This window comes from Erinaceus europaeus, chromosome 11 (assembly GCF_950295315.1).
Source record: "Erinaceus europaeus chromosome 11, mEriEur2.1, whole genome shotgun sequence".
Taxonomy (NCBI): Eukaryota; Metazoa; Chordata; class Mammalia; order Eulipotyphla; family Erinaceidae; genus Erinaceus; species Erinaceus europaeus.
In genome coordinates this window covers 15,072,114-15,089,024 of record NC_080172.1, presented here as the reverse complement: position 1 = coordinate 15,089,024, position 16,911 = coordinate 15,072,114, and the positions used below count along the sequence as shown (strand labels likewise).

Below are 16,911 nucleotides of genomic sequence, written 5' to 3'. Positions count from 1 at the left end.
AGACTATACAAAGAACTTAACCTATGTTAGTTCATTTAATTTTCACAATTAATCTGCAAAGTTGATTTTATTTAGTCTCATTTTACAGGACCACTAATTGAAGCAGAGACAATTTGTGTAGGCTTGAAAATTACAAACCAGCAAGACTAGCACAAAAAGTCTACTTTATAACATATATTCTAAAGGACTATTATGCTACTCAAAGCATCAGATATAATTATTTCTAAGTGTAACAGAAAAAGGAATAATTTAAAATAGCAATAATTCTTATGATTTAAAGTAAAAAATATAAAACTCATCAAAGTATACAATGTTTTATCTGAATAAGTGGGTTTTCTTAAAATGGCTGTTGACTCAGGGATACCAAGAAAGACTAGAAGAAAATATCTATACCATATTTAACAAGCAAATGGTTAAATTCAGAATATGTTGATTATCCCTACAAACTGTTTAAAAAAGCATGAATCACCAAAAGCACATTAAGCAGAAAAATCTAGTCACACAAAGGAAAAAAATACTTAGTGTCAAACTAGAAGTGAACTGAGAGAAGAAGAAAAATACTCACTATAGCTATACATTTTTTTTTTTAGTTTTTAGAGTTGGTTTTAAGCAAAAATAATAACAACAAATAAGAGGACCTAGACTCAACCCCTTGGTCTCCACCAGCAGAACCAGCAGCTTCAGAAGTGGTGATACAGGTTTCGGGTGTCTCAATTTCTCTCTGTGTCTATCATAATAATAAAAAAAATTTTAGACACTAAGATGAATACTAGTGAAGATGTGAAAACACAACAATTTTATATGCATGCATTATGAATATTAGAAATAGTTTAAAGGTTGTTTACTAGATCATGATTTAAGAAATTACTCATTATTAAAAGCACATAGGTTCTGGAGATTGTTTTAATATTTATAAGTCAAAAAGTAAAACCATAATGTAAATTTGTAGAACATACTAAGTCATGTTTTTCCTCCAACTGATGGTGCTGGGTGGGTAACCTATATAATTCAAATCAAAATTAGATCAGGACACTATTAGGAATGCCTGGTTTTAAGTATTGTCTCAATTCTATTGTGTAGCATCTATTGATAAAAGAATGAAGGTGTCTACTCTCTTGAGACAACAAGTAATATTAAACATGAGATAAAGGGTCAAGGCAAGGGAAGGACTGCATCTCTGGGATGCAAGGGAAGGACACACTCTGAATTTGAAACAAAGATCACAGCTGTTCCTCAACAGAAAGCTTCAGAGAACTTGGAAATACCTATGTTATCAATATCCCAATAAAAACATCAAATTCTTGGTTACTCAGAATAATTTCGTGAATCACATTTTTCTCACATAAAGACGTTTAAGTTTGGAATACAAAGAAATGTCAATCATTAGCTAAAACAGGATGTTGAAGTCAGTCATCACTTAGTCTTCTAAATGCACAGAACTGATCTATACCCAGAAGGAACTGAATGACGTGACTCTGTAAAAAGTCATTTCAGTACTATAGTTCTAAGTGTTCATGAGGTTTTTCTACTTATCTATTTTTTTTCTAGTAGTCAATCTGGCAGAGATTTGGAATGACTGCTAGCCAGAACACCAAACTGTACCAAGCAAAGAGCATGACTCCATGAAGTGAACTGTCAATGTACTTCAGCATGATACCGAGTTATATAGCAGTTACACGACACTAGAGTGACTTCATTGCATTCATTCTATTGCTGTTTGAAACTAAGGCAGAATTCAAGTTCTGAAGTAAAGACATTTACAAATTAAATATACCCTCAAATAATCTCATATAACCCTTGATAGTAAGCACATTGCCTTGTTTTACAAATGGATACACACACACACACACACACACACACACACACAGAGAGAGAGAGAGAGAGAGAGAGAGAGAGAGAGACAGAGACAGAGAGTAACTAGAAGCACTGTAACACTGACTGATTTGTCTAATTTTAAAATATTTTCATTCTAACCATAGAAAGCCACCAGGCCTCTAAGAGCTTCTTATCTGTCTCAATATAAAGAAAAATGCATGAAGGATATGGATGTGTATAAATAAAAGCATCAGTTACCTGCTACATTTCTCCCCAGTTCTAGTCCAGGAGAAGGATTGGTTAAAATCAACTGAAATTTTTCATCTCCTTCTGGAATGTCATCATCAAGAATCATTATGTCAGCAGTTTTATACCTTTCTCCATCAGCAAAATGAAGAATCTAACCAAAAACATAAAAGTGGACAGTATTATACATACTTTGAGATTTTAAAGAATACTCAGAAGGAAATGTAATAATGGTTTGAATATAAAAACAATTTGTTTTACAGGGATTTTTTCCCCTTAATCATTGCTTTTTTTATATAAACTAACAATATTAAGTCAAATTAAAAGCAAACTTTGTGAAGTAAATTTCGTTAAGAAATGAAAGGCATGGAGAGGCAAAGTAAAAAGTTATTAAGGAGCCAGTGGCAGCTCACCCAATAGAACACAAACATTATCATGCTGGAAGTCTTCAGATCAAACTCCTGGTCGTAGGGCAAAAGCTTCACCAGAAGTTGAGTTGTGCCATAAGTTTCTCTCCTCTCTGTTTGTCTTCCTGTCTCTCTCTTGTCTTCTCTATTTCTCTCTGCCTCTTACCCCCATAGAAAGAAAGAAAACAGAAAAACAAACAAAAAAAAGTTGTTGCAACAGTGAGGTGGTGCAGGCACCAGACCTCAGTGATCAGCCTGCTGGCAAAAATAAATAAATAAATAAATAAATAAATAGTCACCAAAACACTTTAAAAGTGTTGCAGTAAATTAAAGCAAAGCAACAAAACTTTCAAGAAACATTCTGAGTCTTCTAATGATATGAGCTCTCTTTTTTATTATCTTTATTTATTTAATGGATAGCGACAGTCAGAAATTAAGAGGGAATGGGGTGATAGAGAAGGAGAGACAGAGAGACACCTGCAGACCTATTCTACAAGTGGGGACCGGGGGCTTGAACCTAGTTCCTTATGCATTGTAACAATGTGCGTTCAACCAGATATGCCACCACCCGACCCCTTATATGAATTCTTAAATGTGAAAATTTATTGTTCTCCCACACAAACATTGAAATAAAATAGTGGCTAGAAAACACCTTGAGAGTTGTATACTTAAAAAGATAATAAAACTAAACTAAAAAAAACATGACATTCTTTACAACAGACTGAAACTTCAATTTACATTACTTTTCTCAAACAGTAAAGGAAACTCTTTAACCATGTGAAATTCTTCTGTCCTAATTTACTATAGAGTATGTAACAATTGATTATTTTAGGATAAATATCTTTATAACAGAAACTACATCACTATAATTGTCAAGGAAGAATGACTCTGTAGTAGTTTGTAAAAGTAATCTGAGAGCCCCACCTCTGAGCTGAAAATGTAATCTAGCCCCAGCTGGGCTTCCAGATTTTGTGCATACACAAATAAAGAAACTTGGCCAAGAGTCCCTCTGCTTCTCTGGGCTATCAAGGTTAAACTTCCTTGGGTTTCATTTACTTGAAATCTACAATAAAGTAAAAAGAATATATTGATTTTGCATTGAAAGCATATTTGGGCGATAAAAGAATCTGATACTAAGAGAAGTGTCCTCAGTCTTGAACTTACCTGCTATACTGCCATTCAATTATGCCTCGAGCACCATCATTAGCATCTATAACAATCTGTGCAGTCAGGCCCTCTGAATCTGAAGTTACAGAAATGTACATACATTTAATAACTATACATGCCTGAAAACTATTTGATATGAAACTTAAATATCTTCCTTTGACATTTCATAATTTCTGTTATAGAATATTTTCATCATTACTCAAAGAACATGTAAGAAGACAAAAAGATACTTGCCTGTAAAATCTGAATAAGGAAACTTCACTAGAGAACCACTGACCCACAGAAAACTAACCGAGTAAAATCTGACACAATTGCCTAGGGGTTTTATTTTTATTGTGTGTGTTGTTGTTTTTTTTTCTTTCCTCCTCCAGGGTAATTGCTGGGCTCTGTGCCTGCACCATGAATCCACCGCTCCTGGAGGCCATTTTTTCCCCCTTTTGTTGCCCTTGTTGTAGCTTCGTTGTGGTTATTATTATTGCCATTGTTGACGCAATTCGTTGTTGGATAGGACAGAGAGAAATGGAGAGAGGAGGGGAAGACAGAGAAGGGGAGAGAAAGATAGACACCTGCAGACCTGCTTCACCACCCGTGAAGCGACTCCCCTGCAGGAGGGGAGCTGGGGGCTCGAACCGGGATCCTTACGCCGGTCCCTGCGCTTTGCGCCACATGCGCTTAACCCACTGTGCCACCGCCCGACCCTCTTGTGTATTTTTTTAAATTCATTGCAAGACAAAAATAAATGGGGTATCTGAAGTAGAAAATGCAAAAAATGAAGTGGAAAGACAGGAAATGCTATCAAGAGAAAATTGTCATAAAAAAAAGACAAAGAGAAAAAGAAATAAAGAGATGGAAAAGATGTGGAAACGGTGGTGGTCTGGGAGGTGGTGCAGTGATAAAGCTTTGGACTCTCAAGTATGAAGTCCCGAGTTCAATACCCGGCAGCATGTGCCAGAGTGATGTCTGGTTCTTTCTCTCCTCCTCCTCCTCCTCCTCCTATCTTTCTCATAAATAAAATCTTTTTAAAAAAAGAAAGGAAGGAAGGAAGGAAAGGCGGAAGGAAGGAAGCAAAGATGTGGAAAAGTTTAGTGAAATAAGGAAAAGGAATTCAGTAATTCCAGCAAAGGAATCACGCCTGTAGCGTTGTGTTTACCAAGCTCAATATGCTGTTAAAGTTCACTGCTCAGCGCACATGGTGAGAAGCGCAGGGACCGGAGTAAGGAAGAATCGGGGTTCAAGCCCCTGACCCCCACCTGCAGGGGGTCGCTTCCCAAGTGGTGAAGCAGGTCTGCAGGTGTCTATCTCCCCTGCTCTCTGTCTTCCCCTCCTCTCTCAATTTCTCTCTGTCCTATCCAACAACAGCAGTGGTAAGGACAACAAAAACAGAACAGGATAGCCACCAGGAGATGTAGATTCCTGGTGCAGGCACTGAGCCCCAGCAATAACCCTGGAGGCAAATAAATAAATAAATAAATAAATAAATAAATATAACTATTCCTCTTGCTTCTTTTTTAAATGTTTTTTTTCTTTATCTTTTAAGTTTCAAAAGCTGTACTCCAATCCAAAATAGTTGAAACAGAGTTTCCTGGTGAAGTAGAGAGAGTATAAATCTCTGAGTAAAGAGAATATTGCCAAGGGGGAAAATATAAAAGCAGAATTTGTACTCACCAGACTAGGGAATATAAAGCAAGAATCCTGATCCACCACTGCCAAGCTTTTTTTTTTTTAATATTTATTTATTTATTTATTTATTTATTTATTTTCTTTTTTGTTGCCCTTGTTTAACATTGCTGTGGTTATTGATGTCATTGTTGTTGGATAGGACAGAGAGAAATGGAGAGAGGAGGGGAAGACAGAGAGGGGAGAGAAAGATAGACACCTGCAGACCTGCTTCACCACCTGTGAAGCAACTCCCCTGCAGGTGGGGAGCCGGGGGCTCAAACCGGGATCCCTATGCCGGTCCTTGCCCTTGGTGCCACCTGCGCCTAACCCACTGCACCACCGCCCGACTCCCTACTGCCAAGCTTTATGACTTTGGAAGGTTACTGAATTTCTCTTAGCTTCAGATACTACAATGTTAAGATTTAAAAAAAAAAAATTTTTTTAAAAAGGTCTTTTAAGGACCAGGCAGTGGCACATATGGTTACACATACACTACAGTGCGCAAGGACCTCGATTCAAGCTCCTGGACCCTACCTGCAGGGGGAAAGCTTCATGAGAGATGAAGCAAGGCTACAGGTGTCTCTCTGTCTCTTCACACTCTATCTCCTCCTCCCCTTTCAATTTCTCTCTGTTTCTACTCAATAATAAATCAATAAAAAAATACAATTTTTTAAAATTACTGTATTAACACATTTTTTTAAAGTACTAGTAGGGTCAGGTGGTAGCTCAGCTGGCTAAGCACACACAGCACCGTGAGCAAGGACCTGACTTGGAGCCCATGTCCCCAACTGCAGGGGGAAAGCAACACAAGTGGTCAGACAGTTTGTGTCCTCGTTCTCTCTCTCTCTCTCTCTCTCTCTCTCTCTTCTTTTATCAAAAAGAAAGATGAAGGAAAAGTGGCCAACAGGAACGGTACAGTCATGCAGGCACTGAGCCCCAGCAATAATCCTGGTGGCAAAGACCAAAAGCACTTAAAATGGGACCATTAGATGACCTCAACAGAAGCTACATTGTTTCTGCTGTCTTCAACATGAACATGGAAAACATGTGAAGCACTGTTTGTCTTCTTAGTGTGAACAATAACTGTCTTGTAATATTCAATGTAAACAGCCTAGTCACTGGAGTTATGTATTTCCTTTACAAAACGAGTAATAATTTCTCAAACAACAGTAGGTTAAAGAGAGAGATCCCTGAGTCATGTCAAAGAGCCCCAGAAGTTAATAAAGAAGCACTGTTGATCAAGCCATAGCTCTTAGCTCACACTACATCCCCTCTGCCCATAGCACCTTCAACAGGAGGCTGGGAGGAGGTGTTCTCAGTACTAATCACCACCACCTGGGTCAGCCCAGCTATGAGTTTCAGACACTTCTCAACATTAATTGTCCAAACGGCAAACAAGGAGTTTGTGTTTAAACTTAGTGATACATCTTTACAAAGTAATTTACATAAATGTGTACTAAAATTTCAGTTTGCAATCAATTAAATCAAAAGCATGAAAAGAAAAAAGATAAAAGATCAGAAGAAAACAGAGAACACAACACAATAAATGGATAATGAAAAGTTCTGTTAATCCTGAAAGAAAATAAAACCATCTAATAATTTCTAATGCTACCAAAAACAGCTAGCTTGATTTTTAAAAGAAAACGTCTTCCTAAGAATTAATTCTATTTTGAAGATTACAAATTTGATTAAAAAGTAGCTGCATCTGAAAAGCATCACACAATTCCTATGCCTTTTGAGTGCCCTATGTAAGAAATTGGGTAAATATGTGATAGCCTTCTGAAAAAAATATTTAAAAATATGTTTCACAAATATCTAAGATGTATCACAAGATTACAAAAATGAAATACTTCATTTGAAGTGAATAGAAAGAATAAGAGCAAAGAACAACAGAAATCTGCCATACCTAGTCTAGGAGGAAATGAAGTTAAAGAAGCCATGATCAGTTCAACAGAAGTTAAATTTACAAGAAAATATTCTTCTAGTTCTGGTACGTCATCCTGCAAAAAGTTACATCAGTTAAAATTCCTGTAATTATGCTCTCAGAGTAATTACCCTTTATAAGCTGTTTTTAAATGTTAAATACATATATGATTAAATGACATGTAGAAAATATAAAAATTCAAATAGTAGGAAAGATTTAATTTTTCTTGATTTCTTTACCAAAGGATTAATGTTTTACAGTCAGTCATAAATACAATAGTTTGTACAAGCAGAACACTTGCCAGTATTCCACATAAAAATATCAGCCCCACTAGGTCCTCTGCCATCCTGTTCCAGGACCTATACTCTCCCCCCTACCCACCCCAGAGTCTTTTACTTTGGTGCAATATACCAATTCCAGTCCAAGTTCTGCTTAGCATTTTCTCTTCTGATCTTTTAGATTTAATTTTTTAATATTAAATGTTTATCTGGTTAAGTAATAAGTTTCTATATGGAACTACATAATGTTCTACCAAAAATATATAATGTGAATCCATTCTATAGATGCAGTATAAGAAAATGTTTTACTTTAATATTCAATGCTTAGAATAAAATATAGAATAATACCATAAAAAACACAGCCTATGCAATCAGGGAGACATAATACCAAATTCTCTAGTTTGATGTCAGTTACTTAAATTTATAACACCTTTATAATAGGAAAGTAACAGCTATTAGAGGATGCTAATAATGATTAAAAATAACCTTTGCTGGGGTCAAGAAGTGATGGGTGTCCAGCACAGAAGGAACTGCAGAAGCCAGACGTCTCACCTTTTGCACCCCATAAAGAACTTTGGTCCATAATCCCAGAGGGATAAAGAGTAGGGAAGCTTCTAATGGAGGGGATGGGATATGAAACTCTGATGGTAGGAACTGTATGGAATTATACCCCAGGTATCTTACAGTCTTGTTAATCATTATTAAATCCCTCGTAAAAAATTTTTAAAGAATAAGAAAACAACAAAAGAAAACCTTTTTAAAAAATAAAGCTTCGGGAGTTGGGTGGTGGCACAGCAGGTTAAGCACACGTGGCGCAAAGTGCAAGGACCAGTGTTAAGGATCCCGGTTCGAGCCCCCGGCTCGCCACCTGCAGGGGAGTCGCTTCACAGGCAGTGAAGCAGGTCTGCAGGTGTCTTTCTCTCCTCCTCTCTGTCTTCCCCTCCTCTCTCCATTTCTCTCTGTCCTATCCAACAACAATGACATCAATTACCACAACAATGTTAAACAACAAGGGCAACAAAAGGGAAAAAATAAATAAGTATAAAAAAAGAAAAGAAAAAAAAAATTTTTTTTAAAATAAAGCTTCACAAATACATAGCAATGGAAAATTACTAAGACAATGTTCATTCTTTGTCTCTCCCACACCACTTCCCATATACCTGCCTTCCCTTACTTTCTCCATATGTATTATGTTCATAAATCTCTTCTTAATGTATGAAGAGAGGTGAAACACTAAGTCCCAAAACAACAAAAGATTTCACAATATAAAAAGTCAATTAAAACGCAATTTCTGTCTTTTACATTTAACTTTACTTTAGACCATAATCACATCTTATGCCATCAACCTTTAGGGAGTCTCTCACTTCCTCTGATTTAACCACACTTCGCAACAAAGACATTGACTTATATAGATTTGCCAGCCCAGTAAGTCTTTTAGAAGAATCAAAATCTCTTTCGTGTTCTCCTAGGTAAATGCAGTCAGACAGGGCACTATCCTAAAGAAGCTCTCTTGATCACAAAGTATTTCTGTGATGAAATACACAACACCCCACCAGGATGTTCAGACAAGAACAGAAGACACAAACGTGCCACAAATAAACTAACACAGTGTACCAGAACTTTCCACAATTTTATTTATTTTCAATGTGGCTATTCAATTTTAAGTACACTGCAAAGTAACAAGGAGATTTACCTCGAGTATAGTAATGTTGATGGGTACTGTTGTTTCCCCTTCTTCTAATATTACAGAGCCAACTACTGAGACAAAGTCAACATCTGGCTCAGCTACGTTTCCTTCAGTTTGGTTCTTCAGACTCAGCACTCCAGGTACTGTGGTATATGTGACATTGACAGCTCCTAATTGAGTTAGGTGGGAAAAATATTTCGGATGAATTTTTTTAAATAACATCTCAGTATAAATGTATTGCCTTTCCTCAAAGTCACCTGTAGTAAACGGTCTCATTATCCCTAATTTCTCACCTTTTCCTGTGTATCCTTGGCCTTTACCAGGTAATAGTTCTTTTACCATGTAACGGTTCAGTCATGTTCCACTCTGGGAGAGGTTTTCAGTTTAACTGTATGACCTCTTGGAGTTGATAGTTCAAGGATAAAGTGACAAGAGTGTGCTGACTCCATTGATCTGACATGGTTTTTTGCTTGGTTTCACGTACCTCTACTTGCCCCAGGAAAAAGATGAGAAATATAGGAGACGTCCTCTGATCAAGCCCAGAATAGGTGAGTGAGCTTGGACTCACTCTATGACTAAATGCTGCTGAGATTTCATGATTGTTCATGAGACAGCAATTTTGTCTGTATGGCAGACAGACAATAAAAAAAAATCACTCTGCCATCTTTTTTTCTTCTATTTCTGTTTGGTTTTTTTTTTTTTTTTTTTTTTGTTACGTAGCTTTTTAATACAGTGCTGGGAACCAAACCCAGAGTCTCAACAATATAACACATACACTATAAAAGAGAGCTACCTGGGAGTTGGGCAGCAGCACAGTGGGTTAAGCGCACGTGGCGCAAAGCGCAAGGACTGGTGTGAAAATCCTGGTTCGAGCCCCCGGCTCCCCACCTGCAGGGCAGTTGTTTCACAAGCGATGAAGCAGGTCTGCAGGTGTCTATCTTTCTCTCCCCCTCTGCCTTCCCCTCCTCTCTCCATTTTTCTCTTTCCTATCCAACAATGACTACAACAATAAAACAACAAGGGCAACAAAAGGGAATAAATAAATATTAAAAAAAAATAACAGCTATCTTTTTGACCTGAGACAGCCCTTTGTGACAATAAATAATTAATTTAAGCTTTAAAAAAATAAAACAGCCATGGCCTGGAGATAGCTCACTCAGCTTAACAGTATATATGAATCCAGGCTTCAGTTCCTGGCACCATGTTGGAATTCTGTAGATGGTGGTTTCATTTCTTTAATATTTTATTTACTCATTCACTTATTGGATAGAGATAGAGCGAAACTCAGGTGGGAGTGGGATATAGAAAGCAACAGAGAAAGAGACACATGCAGCACGACTTTACCACTTGTGGAGTTATCACTTGTGCAGGTGAGGATAGGGGGCTTGAACACTCAGACAAGTGAGACAAGTGCAACACCATCTGGCCCCAGTGGCAGTCTGATGAACAGTGGGAGTTGTACTATGGTATCCTCCTTCTGATTCTCTTCCCTTCTCCCTACATTCTTATCTTTATTATTATCTTTATTTATTGGATAGAGACAGCCAGAAATAGAGAGGGAAGGCGGAGATAGGGAGGGAGAGAGACAGAGAGACACCTGCAACACTGTGTCACCACTCGCAAAGCTTTCCCTCTGCAGGTGGGGACCCAGGACTTGAACCCTAGTTTTTACGCATTGTAACATGTGCGCTCAACCAGATGCGCCACCACCTGGCCACCCCCCCCCCCAACTTTATCTGAAATTAAAGTGAAAGAAAAATAAAAAGTCTGCTTGAAGTGATGGGATCAAAGTTCTAGTAGCAAAAAGATAAATTACAAAATCAGATAAGGAGTTAATAGCAGCCATATATGAAGAATCATAGAACTTAACAAAAGAAAAAAAAAGCAATCCAATAAAAATGTGGAAAAAGTATCTGAATAAATAGTTCTCCAAGTAAGACTTTTAGAGAGTCCACAGATATACAAACAAATGTTCCATGTAACTTATCATTTGAGAAATACACATTAAAACCAAATTGAGATAGCACCTCACACCTATGAGAATGGCTTACACCAACAACACAACACAGGGACCAACAAAGTGATGGCGAAGATGAAGAGAGAGTGGAACTGTCGATGGGAATGCAAGCTGGGGCTGTCCCTACAGAACACATCTGGAGAGTCTTTAAACAAATGAAAATGGAAATATCTCTAAGCCTGCAACACCACTCCTACACATACAGGTAATATCTATGAAAAGGCTAATCTGAAGGAAGAGAAGCAGCCCGGGTTAATAACTGCACTGTGCCCAGTGGCCAAAATATGGAAGCAACATGAAGGCCCATATATAGATGACTACAGAAAGCAAGTGTGGTATATGTATTCAATGTAATACTACCCTGGAATTAAAATAAAGTCCTAATAGTGTACCATCAGGAATAAAACTGAAGGAATTAAGGTGATTTTGTTAAGTGAAGAGGTAAGAGAAAACGGTTTCATTATTTTAGTACTGTAAACAACTAAAGCAAATAAACCTGGGGGGGAAAGAAATAGTAAATAAAGTATCTCTTAGACTTTGTGAGAGCAACAGTGGTTATTGGGGAAAGGAGGAGGCACAGATATTGGATGGTGCTTTCACATCTATGGGTGTGAAATTATCCCTCTGAAAATTATCATTTTAAAACCTCTAATAAATCACTAATAAATGTTTTTTTAAGAAGCCATAAAGTAGTAAATAGTAAATGTTGTTTCCTTCCTCTGACTTACCCTAATGCTAACTTTTCATTCATACAGAAAGATTTTAAAAGCACATTCATTCTAGGGTACCACCAACCTATGGATCCAAATTCTCTGTTGATAAAAAGCTGGATTGTTACATTAGCCTCTTGGAGTAATACATGTCTTGAGGAAACAGCAAAGTTTAAAAGTCCATGTGGTTCATCACTGGCCTCTACAGTCAGGACAGCTAAATATCCCTGAGCATCAAGCAGAGCAATTCCTGCTGGTGTAACTCCTAAAAAAATAAGGAAGGCCACAAGAAGTCAATTTCTGGTCACTAACTTGAATGTGTGCATACTTCTATCCTCTGAAGTAGAGTCAAGTAAGCAGAACATGTTCCAACAGAAATCTTCAGGTGGGAGTCGGGCGGTAGCGCAGCCGGTTAAGCGCAGGTGGCACTAAGCACAAGGACCAGAGGAAGGATCCTGGTTCGAGCCCCCGGCTCCCCACCTGCAGGGGAGTCACTTCACAGGCGGTGAAGTAGGTCTGCAGGTGTCTATCTTTCTCTCCCCCCTCTGTCTTCCCCTCCTCTCTCCATTTCTCTCTGTCCTATCCAACAACAATGACATCAATAATAACTACAACAATTAAAAAAAAAGAAGAAATCTTCAGGTATGACTAGATTGTAGAACACCTACGTTTCAGTTTTCTTCCTCTTAGATAATAAAATTATTATGGAGATTATCTTCATTAATGCTTTATCTATCATTTCAGTAAGTGACACTGAATAGAAACTGAGTAATTTAGCCAGTATTACCCACATAATTTGTCCAAAATGCAAATTGGACTACTAGAATTAAATTGATTTCGGGAATATTCTAACTTTGGAAATCTATTATATTCCATAAAAAAAGAATTTAGCCAAACTTTACAGGTTTTTCCTCAGTTCACAAAGATAAATGTTTACTGTACTGAGGATTATTTTGTATATGATTTTTATGAAACAAATAAAATTTAAAGTAAAATTTTTATGTTGACATGTTTCTAATAATTACATCCACAAATAGTAATGAGTTCTTTTAAATGGAATATTGGGAATCATTTAAAATTTGATTATAAATTACCTTGTGTCCTGACATCATCCAGAATGACATGGTATACTTCTTTCTCTTCAGGAATGTTGTCATCCAACAAATGCACAAATATTGTTTTATTCAATGAACCCTATATCAAACAGAAAGAAATCCATCTCTCTGCAGTCGCTGAGCCCAATCAATCTCCTATTGTACAGGTTGTATTCACATTCCCATTTAAAGGATCTTGTGACTTCTTAGAAGATAAAACCAAGAGTCGGGTGGTGGCTCAGTGGGTTAAGCGCACGTGGCACAAAGCACAAGGACCGGCATAAGGATCCCGGTTCGAGCCCCCGGCTCCCCACCTGCAGGGGAGTCGCCTCACAGGCGGTGAAGCAAGTCTACAGGTGTCTGTCTTCCTCTCCCCCTCTCTGTCTTCCCCTCCTCTCTCCTTTTCTCTCTGTCCTATCCAACAACAATGACATCAACAATAATAACTACAACAATAAAAACAAGGGCAACAAAAAGGAAATAAATATTTTTTAAAAAGAAAGAAAGAAAAGAAGAAAAAAAACACTGACTTTTGGGAGACCAAGCTAAATTAGATCATGATTAATTGTGGAAAATCTTGAATATTAAGTCAGTAAATATAGATATTATCCAGTATATAATATTAAAACGCTGAAAATTTCAGACTAAACTGTAATTAGGTCACATTCCGATGGCAATGCTGAAGAAAAAAAAAGAAATGAAATAAAACTCATAAAAAGAATGAAACTTCATAAATGCAGTGCGATTAAAAATTGAAAGATTGTGTGGTCCAGGAGGTGGCACAGTGGTAAAGCTTTGGACTATCAAGCATGAGGTCATGAGTTAGATCCCCAGCAGCACATGTGCCAGAGTGATGTCTGGTTCTTTGTCTCTCCTATCTTTCTCATAAATAAATAAAATCTTTTAAAAAAATGAAATATTGTTTGAAGGTATATTTACTGTGCTGCATTAAAAATTCTAAGAACAAGAGAAAGAAATGGAGACAAGCACAACTTATCACCTGCAGAATGATATAACTGACATGCAGATGCTACGATGATATCATCCTGGCTTCCTAGGCAGACCAGCTCACCAACGTGTCCTGGAGCCCCACCTCTCCAGAGCCCTACCCCACTAGGGAAAGACAGAAACAGGCTGGAAATATGGATTCACCTGCCAATGCCAATATCCAGCGCAGAAGCAATTACAAAAGCCAAATTTCCACCTTCTGCACCCCATAAAGAATTTTGGTCCATAAATAGGGAAGATAAATAGATAAATAAATAAATAAACAGGGAAGCTCCCAATGGAGGGGATGGGACGTGGAACTCTGGTGATGGGAACCGTGTGGAATCATAATCCTGTTATCTTACAGTCTTGTTAATCATTATTAAACCACTATCAAAAGTTAAAAAGAGAGAGAGCAAAACAAAAGAGTTTAGCTCAATTGTAAAGTCTCTGTTTTCTATTTCTTTAAAGGAGACCTATCCAGTACATATGGGGGAGGGGGGTCTGTTTCCCCTTAAGTCTTAGGAACATTTTTTTTTTTATGAATGTCCCTCCTTCAGGTTTCTAAATAAATACCTCCCCCAACCATCTTCCTTAGCTTTGCATTCATGACCAGAGTTTCCCATTGCCCACACAACACATTATTTCTGCCATGTGTCTGTGGTAGAGCTTTGATATGTGGTATACCTCAGGAAAGAAGACTTGTCCAGTAAAGTTAGCAAAATTGACGTCAAGACTTTGCCCAGTAATTTTCCAGCTTACAGTAACATTTCCTCGACCGGGTGGTGTTCTTATCAAATGGAATTGCAAAATTTCTCCTGAAAGTGAAATGTGTAGTATGGTAAATGTTCAATGGCCAATGAGCATGACATCCAAACTCAATAAAAAAAAAAAAAAAAAAACAGATTTCCAACATGCAACTCCTAGAGCAAGCACCTTTTCCAAGAACATTACAAAGTGTCCAGTTTATATTTTTTTACAGGAGCTTTATTCATGCTTATCATTTATTAGCACAGGGATGGCACTTGTAAATTTCACTTCCAATTAGCAGAACTTCAAGAAGTTCAATATGTAAAAGTTACAAAGCACATGCTAAGATAGGAAACACAAACTTTATTACGATCAAAAGCATGCACCAGGATGAAAATCCGCTTGACCTTAAAGCAAATAGCAAGCTCTCCAAGGTCAAAACAAGTAGTAACGCATGTAAATCATTCTTTTAGTTCTCAAAAGGACACAAACTCCTTACACATATGTGCAATGTGATTTTGCAGAATGCATGCATAGAAATGCTTGCAAATGCCTGAAAATCACATTTATTTAAACTGTTAACTTACATATACCATCAATGATTTTGTTTTATACAAAGAAATATAAAGGAAGGGTGTCAAGCCTGTACATTTACAAAGTTATAGTTATCCTTCCTAGGTAGTTGAGGTATTTTAGGTTCTCTCCTTTCCTGGACTTTAATATCAAGTAATAAATTATCAAATTGGGAAAAAAATGATAGTAATTTCTTTTCAATTGATGAAAATGGAAAGCAAGTTTCTAGTGTGAAGGACACATGGCCTGTAGAAATTTTATTTGACTCAGTCATAAATACCGAAGAATATAGTTAAGTAATATCACTAAGATTACTATTTGTGATTATGAAATATAAATGAAGTATTTAAAAGGAATTAAAAGAACGTATTCTTAGGGGCTGGGTGGTGGCACGCCTGGTTGAGCGCACATGTTATAATGCATAAGGATCCAGGTTTGAGCCCCCAGTCCCTACCTATGGGGGAAAGTTTTTTGAGTGATGAAGTAGTGCTGCAGGTGTCTCTCTGTCTCTCTCTTCCTCTCTGACTTCCCCTTCCCTCTTGATTTCTGACTACCTCTATCCAATAAATAAATAAATAAAGATAACTAAAAGACAAAAACATATTCTTCAGGTCACAATATGGCTCACCCAGCATGAGGACCTGCGTTCAAGTACCCTATCACTTCATGGGAACACCTGAATAGGGAAAGGCTTCATGAATGGTGGAGCAATACAATGGTGTCTCTCCTTCTCGCTCTGTCTCTCTCCCTCTACTTAAGAAAGACAGAGTCGTGGAGGTAGAGAGCCCCATTAATAACACTGGGAGCAAAGATTTAAAAAAAAAAGGAAAAAAAACCGTTTATTATTTTTTTTAATTTTTATCTTTGTATATTGGATAGAGACAGCCAAAAATCGAGAGGGAAGGGGGAGAAAGAGAGGAAGAAAAAACAGACACCTGCAAACCTGCTTCACCACTCGAAAAGCTTTCTGCCTGCAGGTGGGGACCGAGGACTTGAACCTGAGTCCTTGTGCACTAGCATGAGTGCTCAAGCAGGTGCGCCACCACCGGGCCGCCTGACACTTTTTTATTTAAACTTTAAAGATTAGACATGAAGTTAAGACCCAAGCACAATCATTAAAATATCACTTCTAAATAGTTATCCAAATAATAAGTAGACATTTCTGACACTTTTAAACAGTGGAGTGGAGGTGATGGCACACACACTTGAGTGTGCATGTTATCATACGCAATGACCCAGGTTCAAGCCCCCAGTTCCTGCCTGCAGGGGAAAATCTTCACAAGAGGTGAAGTAGCCCTTATGCACTCTACTGCCACTGGACAATGAATAAAACTGTAAGATGTAGATCAGGGAGATTATTTGGCATTAAAGCATAGGACTTTCATAATTAAGGCTCTAAATTCAACTCCGGACACCACCATATACCAGAGATGAGCAGGGCTTGGCTCGGGGTCAGGGTCTCTCTCTCTCTCTCTCTCTCTCTCTCTCTCTCTCTCTCTCTCTATTGCACACATTTCAATGCATAAAGACCTGGCTTTAAGTCCCCACTCTCTACCTGCAGAAGCAATGCACATGAGCAATAAGGCAGGTCTGCAGG

At 37.7% G+C, this 16,911-nt stretch overlaps 1 protein-coding gene across 1 annotated transcript in view; it reads right to left on the bottom strand.

The window, feature by feature from the left end:
* Positions 1 to 16,911, bottom strand: part of ADGRV1 (adhesion G protein-coupled receptor V1) — a 561,037-nt gene that overhangs the window by 415,641 nt on the left and 128,485 nt on the right. The window contains exons 35-42 of the mRNA XM_016186350.2: positions 14,679 to 14,809; positions 13,005 to 13,104; positions 11,996 to 12,175; positions 9,190 to 9,353; positions 7,201 to 7,294; positions 3,633 to 3,711; positions 3,393 to 3,531; positions 2,074 to 2,215 (exon numbers count right to left, since the gene is read on the bottom strand). Of these exons, the coding sequence (XP_016041836.2) occupies positions 2,074 to 2,215; positions 3,393 to 3,531; positions 3,633 to 3,711; positions 7,201 to 7,294; positions 9,190 to 9,353; positions 11,996 to 12,175; positions 13,005 to 13,104; positions 14,679 to 14,809 (1,029 nt within the window). The remainder of the gene's footprint in view (positions 1 to 2,073; positions 2,216 to 3,392; positions 3,532 to 3,632; positions 3,712 to 7,200; positions 7,295 to 9,189; positions 9,354 to 11,995; positions 12,176 to 13,004; positions 13,105 to 14,678; positions 14,810 to 16,911) is intronic.